The sequence below is a fragment of the Dipteris shenzhenensis genome, chromosome 13 (genome assembly GCF_047967505.1).
Source record: "Dipteris shenzhenensis isolate YYH24624 ecotype China chromosome 13, Dip_SZ_1.0, whole genome shotgun sequence".
NCBI classification, from domain to species: domain Eukaryota; kingdom Viridiplantae; phylum Streptophyta; class Polypodiopsida; order Gleicheniales; family Dipteridaceae; genus Dipteris; species Dipteris shenzhenensis.
This window is the reverse complement of record NC_141608.1, coordinates 49,647,400-49,663,606: the sequence shown is the minus strand read 5'-3', so window position 1 is coordinate 49,663,606 and position 16,207 is coordinate 49,647,400. Positions and strand designations below refer to the sequence as shown.

At 43.1% G+C, this 16,207-nt stretch overlaps 1 protein-coding gene across 2 annotated transcripts in view; it reads right to left on the bottom strand.

Moving 5' to 3' along the window:
- Positions 1-486: 486 nt before the first annotated feature.
- LOC147895528 (E3 ubiquitin ligase BIG BROTHER-related-like) overlaps positions 487-16,207 on the bottom strand; it is an 83,606-nt gene continuing 67,885 nt past the window's right edge. The window contains exons 7-8 of one of the 2 annotated variants that reach the window (XM_087383917.1): positions 1,356-1,464; positions 487-1,175 (exon numbers count right to left, since the gene is read on the bottom strand). In XM_087383917.1, coding sequence (XP_087240043.1) covers positions 1,119-1,175; positions 1,356-1,464 — 166 coding nt within the window. In that variant the 3' untranslated portion in view covers positions 487-1,118. The remainder of the gene's footprint in view (positions 1,176-1,355; positions 1,465-16,207) is intronic. The other variant, XM_087383916.1, reaches the window with a different exon arrangement.

Genomic DNA, 16,207 nt, shown 5'->3' with positions numbered 1-16,207 from the left:
TATATATTTCTAGATGAATCCAGGAACATGCCCAAACTCATCCTCTAAACACAGAACACATAATGCAATTTCTCTCTCATAATAGTCACTCGTAAGGTTGAAAACCATTAACTCCATCAGCCATAGCAGGGACTAGCTCCTATGACATCCCCACTGACGTCATCAGTGCCCAACAGTGGGTGTAGACCAAGGTATAAACATATGCTCTCATACATAACCATCCCCACACCCACACATACTGAGCATCCATACAAAGGTCTTTGTCCTGAGTTTCTGTCGGCACTCCGGAGGTGAAGGGAAAACTCAACAGTGTCAAAGGCTAGCACTAAAGGAGAAAGCTAATCAAAAAGTAGTCCACATTCTTTCATTCAAGCTACAACTTCTTGTGAAGACTATAATTTCATTTGTCTCTCCCAAACGAGCATCCAAGCCAAAAAAAAAAAAAAACTTACACCATCTTGCTGGTAGGGTAACGCAACATAATTGTATGTATAAAACGTTTGAAAGGTGTCGCTTCATGAATTATGAAGTGCCCAGTAGATTTAATAGCCAAACCATGTACTGTATCTTTTCTTTACCTTGGCATGATGGTAATATAACATATTCGTCGAGTCCCCCCCTTCCCCCCTTTTGTAAGCGGCTTTTTCTAGGTTCTTCCTCACTGATTGCAGGCATGCTGATCCAGAAAAGCTGGTTGGCCAGCGTCATTGAGATAGAAGCAACTACAGGGCCCTTTTGAATGCTAAAACTGCATTTACAGCCAGCCAAAAACATTGAAATCCATCTAGTCATATACCTATACGAAGAAAGAACTGGACATTTTAAAATGTTCCTTTCTACATCTTTGCTTTTCTAAAGCAATATTGTTTCCTCACGGTAAATAAACTTACAGATTGTTACAGGTGATTTTCTTGCTCATGTGAAAGCTATCTGCTAAATAGATGAGACGAAGCTCATGATACATGTTGGGTATGACATGTGAATCTGAGATTAAAAGCACTCCACAATTACAGGAAATCATAAGGGAAGGAATGAGGAGTTAACAGTGCATGAAGTTTACTAGCAAAGCCACAGTCAATTTTGTTGATTTTGAATCATCTTTACTGAATTCCAAAATGTTATCCCGTTTTCTTTCCCTTCGTGACTGACACCTCACCAGCACATACAGGGCATGCCTGCAGGATTCAAAGCCATAAGTCATGTACCTTCTTCCAAAATAAGAATTAGATGCCTTTGAACAAAACTTTTTGACTAGAGTAGGCAATTATTCTTTGAATTCAATACTTTGAAAGCCAGATTGTGTCAAAAAGGCCATAGCAAAGCTTTCAACAGAAAAAAGCCGAAAGTTTGCTTACCTTGCTATTTTCCAGCCATTTTTTAATGCAATCAGCATGATATGAATGCTTGCATGGCAAAGTAATCATGGAAACTCCTCTTTCATACTCTTCAAAGCAGATCACACAACTGCATGGACAGAAACAGGAAAAACACCACTCACTAATGCTCCTAAGACTAATTATGGAAGAATATATGGCAATGCAATCTTTGCGTCAGAACAATACAAATAAGGAAAATGTCATTAGTCCACACCTTAAAAGGACCTAGGGAATTCAGCCCTCTTCTTAGACATCATAAATTAACTCAAAAGGTAGCTTCGCACGTGGACCTTCTCTCTAGAGAACAACACCTAGACATTGATTGTTATTTTCTTTGTGTAGTTCCTCGACTGTGTCTGATGTAAGACTTTGTTGAGGGCTTAGTTACAATCAAACGTTTGCAGGTTCCAAACGTTTGAAAAACAGGTGTTTCGAAACGTGGTTTATTTTGTATATGATAATTTCACTAAAAAATATTATATACTGCATATTTTGACTTATTATCATTACAAATAATAGTACACAGCTTACAAGCTACAAATTTCATTAAATACAAGGCTAAAGGCTGAAGCTATCTGCACACTGCAAGAACAAGACGTAAAAACAATTAAAAATGGACAGGCTGTAGCTTGTCATGTGTCTAATGTAGACTCTACAGTTCTAATTTGTAACAGCCTAGACCCTACGAGTTACAAACTACATTGTACAGTATTAGAATTTTGAAGAAAATTTACCTTGACATTACAGGCATTGCAGAGCTGAGAGAACTCAGCAGTATGGGCTGTGCAGTATGGGGACTGCGCTGGGCAGTAGACTGGCCACTATGGTAGGGCTGTAGGACTCAGGAGATAGGAGAATCAAGCAGCCTACAGGCATTTTAAAAAAGCCCAAATCGATGCAGATTTGAGCTTTTAGAGCTATTTCAAACATTGAAATTTTGAAAAAGCTAGATTTTCAAACACCTTCAAACGTCCAAAATTTTTCAAGCGTGTGTTCGGCAAAGTAACGAGATGTAGGACTGTCTAGGGAAGAGTGATATCATATCATGTCCATATTACATAATCATACTCAAAAGGTTGCTTCACAGAAGTTGCTATGAAAAAACTACCCACCTATTGCGAAAAAAAAGTGTAATCTGCACCTCAGATCGAGCGCTGAGGCACGTGCACGCACACACATAGGTATATATATACATGGATAGTGTGTGTGTGTGTGTGCGCGCACATTCTGGCTCAGAAAGGAAAAATGATGCTACAGTTTCTACATGGTGATCACCCTTGGGCTGCTATGACGCGCTACTTGCTTCTTCAACTTACTACTATTGCTTTTGGCTATTGGCAACCCACTCAGTGGAATTTTCTGTTGGGCAGTATTGAAGGCAAGCTCAAAGGTTGCCCTATTGTTACTCAAATGTTTTTGGATTGAAAATATATTCTCTCGCATCTGGCTTGGCATGGCCGAGACTCCTTGCAAGGTAACTCTTTGAGACCTGAGAGCATCCACTGGTCACGGGTTTTTTCTCAGCCATTGGCTTTACAAGAGCCCAGATGCTCGTATTTTCTTAATTCAAAAGGGATTTGCTCTGTGGCAGATGTCATTCATGATGATGGCACTCTTTTATCCTTCCTTTTGGCTGCTGGAAAATATGGTTTAGGAACGCACTATCGTTCAGATGCTTCAGCCATTTCAGCCAGTACTTCCTTTAGAACTTCAAGACAGGCTTCAGGATTGGACTCTTTCTCCACTACAGTCTCATATTGCTGGAAAATATGGTTTAGGAATGCACTATCCTTCGGATGCTTCAGCCATTTCAGCCAGTACTGCCTTTAGAACTTCAAGACAGGCTTTAGGATTGGACTTTTCTTCCACTACAGTCTCATATTACAATCTGGGCGTCAGACAGGGCTAACCAGATTTGGTGTTTGCATCATCCGGTCAACCGGTGGAGAGAAAGATTGAAACAGATTTGGCACTCCAAAGTCCCTCTATGACAACAGGTCTTTCTATGGCGTGTTCTATTGGGGGTTGTTCCTTCTGGACAACTTTTATCCTGCAGACGCATAGCTCCATCTATTTGTCGTAAATGTTTAGCTCGGAGGGAATCTATATCTCATATTATTTGGCACTGCCCCAAGACACGGTGCTTCTTGGGCATCCTTCGGCAGAGATTGAGACTGAGATTTCCTCAGGCTTCTTTTGGCAAGCTTTTTTGGTTGTTTGGGATCAAGGTTGCACTCTGGTTTCTCAAATGTTTTTGGATTGGAAACATATTCTCTCGCATTTGGCTTGGCATGGTCATGACTCTTTGCAGGGTAACTCTTTGAGAGCTGAGAGCATCCACTGGTCACGGACTTTTTCTCCACCGTTGGCTTTCTAGGAGCCCAGACACTCATATTTTCTTAATTCAAAAGGGATATCCTCTGTGGCAGATGTCATTCATGATGTTGGCACTCTTCTATCCTTTCCTTTGGCTGCTGGAAAATATGGTCTAGGAATGCATTATCGTCCTATATCGCAGGCCATCACTCGGATGCTTCAGTCTTTTCAGCCAGTAACGCCTTTAGAACTTCAAGACAGGCTTCATGGAATGCTATGCATGATGGAGTTTATGGTTTTCAATCTTATGAGTGACTATCCTGAGATTGAAACTACTTTAATTTGGCAAGAACCCAATCAATTTGTTAACGACGGGTAATTGTCCAACCTAGAGGATAACCAAGATGGCAGACCAGCTGAGTGGGCATGACAATTTCCCCCGGCCATACTAGGACGAATGGAGGCAATAGAAGCTCTATTAACATCTGAATCAACAAAGAGATCAATTTAGCAAAGCATCAGGTGATGTCACCACAATGTAAATATCCTAAGTCAAAGTACAATTGACCATTTATTTGATCATAATTAAAGAATTTTCCATCTAGGCTAATTATGGTCAAAAGAGTTCTTCTATTGGTCAAAGGATTGACAACAGTCAAAGATACTTGACTTCGGTCAAGTAAGTCTGATTTCGATCGGGAAGACTTGGTTTATACCAAAAGGTTAACTGCGGTTAACCAAGATGTGCCAACTTCGGTTGGAGAGACTTGACTGTAATTAAGACGCCTCGACCCTTGGTCAAAGCCCCTTAATCAAGATCAAGAGCGTTGACTTCGGTCAACCAGAGAATAAATATATTTATATATTTGTTATGTGTGCACATGTGTTCAGTGGGGACGCCCACCGTGACTAGGATTAGTTCACAGTTTATTATTTTTGCATGCAAAGCACGAACAATTAATAGGTGCCATGGTAGTGCGCTTTAATTAATTATTACAGGTACTATGAGAGACTAAAGACCCAAGCAATTTGGAGCGTAGCAAGCATTTCGGAGGCCACCCGTGTGCCCAAGTGCTACGAAGATCCCAGAAATTGCCCTCAGAGGCATGTAATAGGACTTAGTCTAGATTTTAGACAAGTGGCATGTTGCCATTTTGGAATGAGCTTGAAGCTCTTGTAAAAATTGATTCACGTTTTGGATTTTTAGAAGCAACTCTACGCGCTGAACTGTGTACTCCAATTCTCTCTCATGAATAAAAACCTTTGGGGGGGTCCAGGCCGACGTTTTGTCCTGGGCCCTAGTGTATCTGTAGAGAGAGGGAGAGCTTTAGAGTGTGTTTCTGCAGTAATTTATGATCGAGGTTTTGTCACCATCATGTAAATATCCTAAGTCAAAGTACAGTTGACCGTTTATTTGATCGTAATTAAAGAGTTTTCATATGTGTTAATTGTGGTCAAAGAGTTCTTTTAATGGTCAGAGAGAATTGACTACGGTCAAAGATACTTGACTTTGGTCAAGTAAACTTGACTTCGGTCGGGGAGACTTGGTTTATTACCAAGAGGGTTTAATTACAGTTAAACACAGAACCACATAGTTGACTACGGTCAGAGAGTGTTGACTTCGGTCAACGAGACTTGGTTTATTGCCAAGAGGGTTAACTACGGTTAACCAAGATGTGCCAACTTCGGTTGGAGAGTTGTGCCAATTTCAGTTGGAGAGACTTGACTATAATTAAGGCACCTCGACCCTTGGTCAAAGCCTCTTAATTATAATCAAGAGTGTTGACTCCGATCAACCAGAGAATAAATATAAACATATATTTTTATATTTGTTATGTGTGCACATGTGTTCAATGGGGACACCCACCGTGACTAGAATTAGTCCACACTGTATTATTTGCATGCAAAGCGCTAACAATTAATGGGTGCCATGGTGGTGTGCTTTAATTAATTGTTGCAGGTACTAGGAAGAGTTATTTTCCTAAGTGCTACGGGAGCCTACCAAGAGTCTAGGAGGCGGTTCGCGTGACCAAGTGCTTTGAAGACTCCAGAGTTGCCCTTAGTGGCATGTAATTAGGAAAGTAAAGTAGAAATTGACAAGTGGCTTGTTGCCAAGAAGGGGATACGTTTGGATTTATGTATGTACAGCTTCTACGCTGAACTCATGTACTCAGTTTTCTCTCAAGTAATAAAAACCTTCGGGGGGGTCCAGCCCGATGATTTGTCCTAGACCCTAGTGTATCTGCTGAGAGAGGAAGGGAGGGAGAGAAATGAAAGTGTCTTTGCTGTATTTTTGCTTGGAAGGTTTTGGATGTCCTCTACGGGTAGATTGCATTGGTATCAGAGCTTGGCTCGCCTTCTTTTTGAAGGGGGTGACGATCTAAAGCTATGAAGGCTAGCGTAGCGATTTTACGCTGAAACACTTGGCCCGTTTGATGACGTTGCTAGATATGGCGCTGAGCTTCATTATCCGCTATATCACGGATTACACTAGCAGAGGTGTAAATATTGCAGTAACCGAACGACTGTAACTTTGAGGCTTGAAAGCCACGCGGGACCTGCCAACAGATGCCCACGGAGCTTTTGAAGAGGCCAGCCAAGGCGCAATAGATATAAGTCGGGCTCTTTCCTTCATGTGACGAGATGTCTCCATGTTGGCGTAAGTCTTGACGCAATAAGCCTCACCACTCCAAAGTTCTTTTGGAGAATAAGAGGATGCAGAAGATCTCGCGACGGACGGTCTCCAGAAGGCTGACTGACGGACCTTCACGCAGAGACGCAGAAGCCCGTGACGCGCGACGGTCTCTGAGGCGCGATACTCTAGACGATTCGCCTGCGCAAATTTTCTCAGCCAAGGTTCAACCTTAGGCTTACATGGCAGCCAGCAAGGAAGATGACGTGGCACAGGTGTACACGTGGCATGCACAAAGCTGACGTGGCAGACACGTATGGATGCTGACGTGGCAATGGGAGCTAATGCTGACGTGGCAGCACATGCAGGGTGATGATATGGCAGGACACATGGCAGCTGACCTGGACTGTGGAGGTGGCAAACCAGTGGCTAGACTAACTCTGGGTAGTTAACCCTGGTTAGAGGTTCAGTTAGTTGGTCTAACCAAATTAGACTGGTTAGTCAAACCAGGTTTGGCCAACTAACCTTAGTTTTAGTAACACCAGACCATAGCTGGTTAACTAGACTACAAATGGTTGAGGTCCAGTTGAAAGCCAACCAAACCAGACCAGAACTAGTCTGGTTAGAGTAACCAGCCAGTTACTTCATCTGGTTACTGTTCCCAAAAAACAAAACAAAAAACCACAGTTGCAGAGACTGTTTCTGCTAGCAGTCCTCACCTATCTGAGAGTATTTACTGTCAGAAAAAGCAGATGAAGAGAGAAATTAGAGATGTGCTTAGGAAAAGGGAATCAGATGCATTCTGAGTGCTTTTTGCAGCAGCCAGAAAAGGGGCAATATAGTCGTTGATGCCTTGGCAACTTTGTGGGTATATGCCTTGAGTTGACAGCCCGGTACTGGCATAGATTGTGAATGCAAGACACCTCTTGTTGAGGTAAATTTTCTCTTTGAAAAGCAAAGGTTGCGTGCATCAGTTGCATATATAGTGTGTGTGAGAAACTTGCAGATCTCAAACAAGTTGTAAGAAAATGGCTCAATCACCTATCTAGTGGGATTCACAAGATAGGGATGCACATCCCAAACAGAGAAGTGTGCAGCACAATCAGCAAGAATTTGAGCAGATGGTACGCACACGTATACAAAAGATGGAAAATCTCAGAAAGGATCCAAGAGCTCAGCATTTGTTTCAAGCAGAAACTATGCCTAATGCAGCTTATGATGTGCCAATGCCAAAGACACACTCTCGTGTACAGCCAGAGAGAGAGAGATCTCATAGGGGACGGTCTCATAGCAGGAAGAGATCGAGGCATCATCACCGATCTCCCAGTCCTTCACCATCTAATTCGAGCTCGACTTCTGTATCTTCTTCTTTATCAGATAAACCATCTAGGAAAAGAAGGAAACACAAGAAGTCTAGGAAGAGAAAGTCTTCCAGAGAGACCAAGGAATTCAAAGAGGGAGGTAAATATGTCAAGTTCATGACCCATAATGGACAATATGGTCATATAGACAAAGCATTGCAGTTCATCAGGCAGTTTGATGCTGCATTCGGTACAGAAAAGTTTTCAAGTTAAGAATGGTTAGTTTGCACTTGACAGCGACAGCTAGTGCATGGTGGAGTGCACAGACCACAGATGGGTCAGCCCCAAAGAAGTGGAAGAACTTCAAGAAAGCCTTCTACTAGCAGTTTATACCTAAACAGTTTAGAGATCATGTTCTTCAAGATTGGGATAGTTTGCATATGGATGCAGGAGATACAGTGGATGTGTACAACCAAAAGTTTTGGGATGCTTATTTGCAGGTTGCACCTTTCAAAAAGATCTCCAAAGGAACCCAAATGAGAAAGTACAGAGCAGGTCTAAGTCCAAGAATTCAGGCAGTAGTGAATGCTTTGGGGGCAAAGAACATTCAAGACCTTATGCATTCAGCTTTAGTAGCTAGTCTTGTGCCGTTACAAGATCCATCCATAGTACTATCCTTGCATGTAGGACGTGCTGAAAGAAAGAAAACTGATTTTTCAAAATCAAAAAAGAAAGAGTATCCCAAGGTTGAAAAGAAAGGGTTTCAGCCTCAGAAGCCGAGGGGTACTCAGTTTTCAAAGACGTATAAAGGCAAATCCCCATTCAAAGAGGAAAAAATAGCAGAATTCCGCAGAGATGGGAAATGCTTTAAGTGTGGGAAAGGGGGGCATGTGGCTGCCCAGTGCCCAGAAAAGCCTTCAACTTCGAAGGGAAAAGAGGCAGAGAAGCCACAGGGACCGCAAAAGCCAATGGCAGGAGGAATTCCTGACATACTGGGTCATGTTTCAAACCCAGAAGAACGAGAATTGTTGCTATCATGGGGCAAAGTCAGAGACCAGCAAGCGCTGATTTTATTTGATCCAGGGGCTACTGATAATTTCATATCAGAGGACCTAGCCCTGAGGCTAGGAATAAAGACGGAGGCGTTGGGCAGGGCTTTGGATGCCGATCAAATGTTCGGTGGAAACCCTGTGCCAATCACTCCCTTGATAGGGAAGCTCCGTCTTCATGTACAGAGTTATGTGGATCCGGAAGACTTCTTCATTTCTCCATTGAAACATCATGATGTAGTCTTGGGTATGCCTTGTTTCATTGCAAGGCAGTGAAGTTGATTCTTCCTGAAAGAGTGCTGGAGTTTGTACATAGGGGCAAAGTATATCGTGTGGTTGCTAGGAATAGAGGGGAAACTATTCCCATTGTATCAAATAGTTTTGTTGGAAAAGAAATAAAGTCTGCAGTTTCAGCTTACATGATTTTTGTAAAAGAGAGAGATGTGGAAATGCATGCTGAAACAAGTGAGGCAGATCAGAATAAATTTCATTTTATTAAAAATTTTAAAGATTGCTTTTCTGACGCTTTGCCAGGGGAGCTACCCCCTGAGAGGAGGATCATGGCATAGAACTCATTCTTGGCAGCGAGCCACCCAATAGGCCCCCAAACACAGTTAGTGCAACTCAGCGAGAATAGATTATGACTCAGGTGCAGGACTTGTTGTCCAAGGGCTTGATTCAGCCCAGTTCTTCTCCTTTTTGTTCCCCTGTACTGCTAGTACAAAAGAAAAATGGTTCATTCCGTATGTGCGTTGATTACCGCACACTGAACAAAATGACCATCAAGAATAGATTCCCTATTCCGCCCATTGATGATGTGCTGGATTAGTTAAATGGAGCTTCAATTTTCAGCAAGATAGACTTAAAGAGTGGCTATCACCAAGTGAGGATACAGCCTCAAGATGTGCACAAGACAGCGTTCCGCACTACTTTTGGGTTGTATGAATATTTGGTGATGCCTTTTGGATTAACAAATGCCCCACCTACCTTCAATAGGATAATGGATCATATCTTCCAACCCTACAGACAGTTCACTGGCACCTTCTTCGATGACATAATTGTCTTTTCTAAGTCCGAAGAAGAGCACAAGGAACATCTTGCTATAGTATTTCAAGAGTTGAGAAATCATCAGCTCTATGCAAACAGCAAGAAAAGTGAATTCTTCCTGGAAGATATCCATTATCTCGGGCATATAATATCCAAGAATGGGATACAAATGGATCCAGCAAAGATCCGTGCCATTCAGGAATGGCCAGAGCTGAAAACTGTGCATGAAGTTCGAAGTTTCCTAGGCCTGTCGTTCCAAATTTGTATCAACCATTTGATGTGGATTGTGATGCTTGTGGGGAATGTGTTGGGGCTGCATTGCATCAGAATGGTCATGTAGTGGCTTATGAGAGCAGGAGACTCCGGGATGCAAAGAGATATCTGGGAATCTATGAGAAAAAGTTATTGGCTGTAATCCATGCCATCCATACATGGAAGCACTATCCTTTGGGTGCAGATTTTACTATTAAAACAGATCACCAAAGTCTGAGATATTTTCTAACTCAGACAAAACTTTCCGAGAAGCATATGAAATGGGCAAATATGCTGTCAATGTATCATTTTCAGATTGTCCATATCCCAGGAATTCGGGACAGAGTGACAGATGCCTTGTCCCGAAGACCCCAGGTCAATAATGTGACTATTGCTTATCATCAGGACCTGGAAGGCATGAGGGAGCAATATGCTAATGATGCAGATTTTGGTGAGATTTTACAGCAAATGCAAGAGGGGCAATCCACCAGTCACTATTCCCTGAAAGATGGGTATCTAATGAAAGATGACTGCCTAAGCATCACCCAGGAGATGAGGAAAAAGATTTTGGAGGAATGCCATGCACCTCCCTATGCTGGACATAGAGGAATTACAGCAACAACTCTAGCACTAGAGAGGTATTTCCTTTGGCTAGGGATGTGGAAAGATATACATCAGTTTGTTACTGAATGCCTTACGTGTCAGAAAGTGAAGTATGATAGACGGAAGGCACCTGGCCTACTTATGCCTCTTCCTGTGCCTCAGGCACCGTGGGAAAGTATTACAATGGACTTCATTTTTGATTTGCCAAGATCAAAGTTAGGGAATGATGGGATTTGGATTATCATTGATAGATTCAGCAAGCAAGCTCATTTCATTCCGATTCGCAAAACCATAAAGGCAGATCATATGGCTAAGATTTTCATGGCACCGATCTTTAAGCACCATGGTATGCCTAAGTCCATTGTCAGTGATCGAGATCCCAGAATGACCGGTCTATTCCGGAGAGCTTTATTTGATAATATGGGAACGAGTCTGAATTTTTCTTCTTCTTTCCATCCCCAGACAGATGGTCAAAGTGAAGTAGTAAATTCTACACCATTGGATATGCTGAAATGCTATGTGGGTGACCAAGGTTCAGACTGGGAAAAGTACCTACCATTGGTAGAGTTTGCTTACAATAATACAGTACACAACTCTACAGGGAAAGCCCCCTTTGAGGTCATCTGTGGGAAGGTGATTCTGCCACCTATCCTGAGGACCAAGGATGAAATATTTGCAGCTGCTCAGTTTGTGAGAGACCTCCAGACAGCTTACAGCCAAGTCCGGACCGCAATTGAAAGGTCTCAAGAGAAGCATAAACGAGCTGCAGATAAGCATAGGCGATAGCTAAATCTCAAGGAAGGGGATTGCGTACTGCAAAGTTATCTCCCAGGTACTATGGCCCTTTCAGGGTTACAGAAAGAATAAATGAGGTTGCATACAGGCTAACATTGCCAGAGCATTGGAGGATTCACAATGCATTTCATGTGAGTCTTCTAAAGAAATTCCAGGGGCCAGAGCCTACAGAGCCCTTATCAGAGGATCCACCAGAAGTGGATGAGCTGGAGGAGGTCCTTCAGCCAGAGTAGATTGTGTACACAAAGGCCCTCAAGGCAAGGAGTTTTACAGGTATCTTGTAAAATTCAAGAATTATACGGCATAAGATGCATGCCTAAACAGTTCAGAGATGATGTCCTTCAAGATTGGGACAGTTTACATATGGATGCAAGGGATACAGTGGAGGTGTACAATCAAAAGTTTTGGGATGCTTATTTGCAGGTTGCACCCTTCAAAAAGATTGCCAAAAGAACCCAAATGAGAAAGTACAGAGCAGGTCTCAATTCAAAAATTCAAGCAATGGTGAATGCTTTGAGGACAAAGAACATCCAAGACATTATGCATTCAGCTTCTGTAGCCAATCTCGTGCAGATACAACATCGAGCCACAGTGCCATCCTTGCAAACAGGAGGTACTGAAAGGAAGAAATGATATCCCAAGGTTGAGAAGAAACGGTTTCAGCCTTAGAAGCCGAGGGATACTCAGCTTTCAAAGACATATAAAGGAAAATCTCCATTCACTCCTAAACAGATAACTAAATTCCGCACAGATGGGAAATGCTTTAGATGTGGGAAAGAGGGGCATATGGCTGCCCAGTGCCCTGAGAAGCCTTCGGGTTCTAAGGAGCAGAAAAAGCCACAAGTACCACCGAGACCAATGGTGGGAGTAGTCCCAGATGTTTTGGGTAGTACCTCAGACCCACAGGAAAAGGAGCTTTTGCTATCATGGGGAAAGGTAATAGTGTTGAGAGTTCACGCTCAACATCATTTGATCACGTGTGCATAGCACCATCATGTGATCATATGTGCATAGCACTAACCTTATAAAGTGCTATAAAGGAAAGGGTTAGATCCCCTAACCCTAACCCTAACCCTAAATGGGTTTGTATATATTCTATTTTTTCAACTAAATTTAATGTATAGTTAGTCATTTGTGGTGTGCTCTCTAGCTATGCCCTCTCTCCTCATCTCCACTCTTCTTCTCTCTCCTCTTCATATTTTGTCATGGTATCAGAGCTCCCTTGCCTTCCGTTGAGGCATTGCGATTCCTGAGAGTACGAGAGAGATTCAAAGATTGAGTGTTCTTTCACTTTTGTTGAGTGATAGAGAAATTTCCGTCCATTTGAGAGGAATTTTCGTCCATGAGAAATTGAGAGATTTCCGTTAATCTCCTTCCATTCGATTCATTGTTTCTTGAGAGATCTATTGTGAGAGAGAGTGCTCTTCTTCCCTTGTAATTCGAGTGATCTTTGTAGGATTCATTGAGAGGAAAAGTTGTTGCTGTGAGAGTGAGAGAGATAAGGAGAGAAAGGAAGGTCGATTCTGAAAATTAAGAGATTTGTCTCCAAGAGTATCTGAAAGAAAAGGAGCGAGTCCTTCATAGTCTTCTGTGTCACTGAGGGAGAGAGAGAGATAGCATCTATATTCCAAACGAGTCTATCCTCAATCCTCGGCATCACCTTAAGCCCACGGCCACGCAGTTGGGCAACATAGCAAGCACCAAAGCAAAGGCTCGTCCCACGGCTCTTTTAGCAAGCGGCTCCACGACTCCTTCAGCTCGTTTGCACAGTGCATTTGCGACCTTCAACACGTTCAACAACAAAGGCTCCGAGGCCTTAATCGTCGAGCAACTCAAGCTCCAACGCCCTCCAACGGCCGCCTTCAACAACGACCCTCAACGACTCTACAAGCGCACTACAACGAAAAGCTCTTGGCCATCGACAGCCAAGAGCCCTTCTCCAGCAGACAGCTCCCAGCGACCCAGCCTTCACGGACAGAGCGCATCCAATGCTACAACGACTGATAGTCTCCACAGCCTCTCAAGCGGCATGTAGCTTCGACTAGTCGCTTCGTTAGCTGCTCCCGACGCCATCTACAACTGCAGAGTCCTCTAATGCTCCAACACAAACGACGACTCCCTCAGAGCAATACGCGACTCCTACGACACCTCCATAGGCAGCTCCGAAAGGCCAGCACCTCTCTCCATCAATCTGCAGCAAAGGCTCCAAACAGTGGATCAGCACCTGTAGCACCGGCTCCATCAAGAGGCTCCTAGAGCCAAACTCTCAACAGCCGCCTGCAGCGCCAAACGGGCTCCCAAATCGCCTCCAAGCAAAACCTCCACGACGCCAAACTCCATGTACTTGCCTCAACTCAAAGTTTCAGAAGAAGGCCGTCGACGGGATCTTGAAGATTCCGCCAGCATCGAGCAGATTCTGTCAAGCATACCTTGTGGTGACACGTGTCCAAACCTTATCCTAGAGGATCACCCATCCAAGGGCTTGGTCAAGGATCAGCCACGTGGCAATTGGAGCTGCCACGTCATCAACCTATCTGCCACATCATCATTCGGCTAGTCAACTGACAGGTCATCCTTATTTGCCACGGTGGCAGGCCACGTCAGCAGTGCCAGCTCATCAACCACGTCAGCATAGCCACGTCAGCCTAGATCAAGTCGTATCTCTTGATCCAGGAAGAATTTGAGGGCACTCCAAAAAGAAAAGTCGCTCGATTTTTCGTGCTCTACGCACTCGTCACATCACGTGCATATTTTGGCACAAGTTATACTCACATTTTAGCCTCGCCGACAAATCCACTTCCTACACGCACATCTGCCTCTACATCGACGCATCTGACCCAGCACTTAAAAAGAACAAAAGAAAAGGAATTATTTGCTCTTCTTTCATCAATCGACAGTTGGTATATAGATCTAGATCAGAGTAGACTAGATTGCCATAGAGGGGACGCTTTGAATTTCCCCAAGTTGCCAATCTAAGCCATGCCCAAAATTCCCAACTAGTAACTACTCGGAGTCAGCCCATACGGTCCCATACGCTCACATATGGTTTCACATCATTACATTACCTGAAACCTGACTTTCCATCAGTTTAGTGAGCAGACTTCAGAGTTCAGAGGCATTGCCGATCGTTCAATGGGCAGATAGCATTTGATTTCACACACACATGCCACCATTGTAAAGCCTATACGGCTATTTCACGGCATTGTGCACATCATTTCAGCCTTGTAAAGCCTCTTGGCTATTCCTGGCGTCATTGCCACAAGCCTTGTAATACAGATTGGAATTTATATATTGCGGTTCTTCACCGACAGTTTAGAGATTTCACTTAGCAGCGAAACTAGTCATGCTTATGTACTCCGGATAAAAGCCTACAACAGTCAACTTGCAACAGCAAGAGAGACTATGAACCCCGCAAAAATGGTTCAAGTCATCCTGAATGGACTAGGAGAGGGATACGAGAATCTAGTCCAAAGTATTGCCATCCAACGGCAAATTCTGACACTGGAAGAGCTCCAATCAGTCCTACTTAGTGAAGAACTCAGGATGCAAGCCATTCAAGCACGAAAAGGTCATTCTAATGATCAAGCATTCACAGCTTCAGACAGAAGTAGAGGCAGAGGCAGAGGTAGATCATTCCAGAAAAGTCATCATCATCAGCAACAGAGTCATCAGCAAAGCTAGAATCAGCATCAGCATCATCCTCAGCAACATCACAATCAACAAAGAGGAAATCATTCCAACCGAGGAAGATTTCAAGGACGAGGGAATGCATCCACCAACGTGTCAAACATCCATTGCAATTACTGTCACAAGTTTGGACACTATGAAAGAGATTGCCCCAAGAAGCAGTACAACCAAGGCTGTCAGTCCAGGAGCAATCGAGGCAATTTCCGCGGCAGAGGAAATCATCGTGGTAGACATTCTAGTCACAGTCATTTTGCAAATGAACATGAGAATATGTTTCTTGCAAGCGAGGAAATGCAGCAAACTGATACAGTGTATCTAGACTCTGATTTCAATCCCAAAGATGATTACAGCTATCAAGTCGACCAAGTGAAACAGGATCCTTGGTATATCGACAGCGATGCATCATCTCACATGACAAATCATCAGGAATGGTTCACAAAGATGAAACCATTAGAAGGTCAGAAAAATGTTATCTACACATCAAACAATACACCGAATCCAGTTCAAAGGACAGGTGTTATCCCTATGAACAATTTCATTGGTACGAAAGGATTGGTGAAAGAAGTACTCTATGTTTCGAAGCTCAACAAGAGCCTTTTGTCAGTAGGTCAAATGACGGAACACAATTATCGAGTCATCTTCGACGGAGGTAAATACACTATCACACAAATCCAAAAGATGTCAGCTAGTAGCAAAAGGTGTCAAGGAAGGACGCTTGTACAAAATGCTAGCTACAGTACCAGATAAGCATGCCATGTCAGCTCATCCGTAACAGATGCCACTATCTACAAAATGGCACAAGAGATATGGTCATGTCAACTTCAAGTACTTGTTAGATCTCAAGAATCAGAATATGGCAATTGGGATTCCGAAGCTACAGTTTCTTGGAGAGGTTTGTGAGGCATGCTGCTTTAGCAAACAAAAGTGAACCAACTTTGGCAGAATTAGTCTCGTGCACCAGGTATTCTTGATTTAATACATACAGATGTATGGGGTTATGCCCAGACCCACAGCATCAATGGTTCACTTTACTACTTGACTTTCATTGATGACTATAGCAGATATTGTTGGATCTACTTTCTGAAAGAGAAATCTGAAGTGTTTTTCAGGTTTTAAGAATTCAAAGCCATGGTAGAAAACTAGACAGAA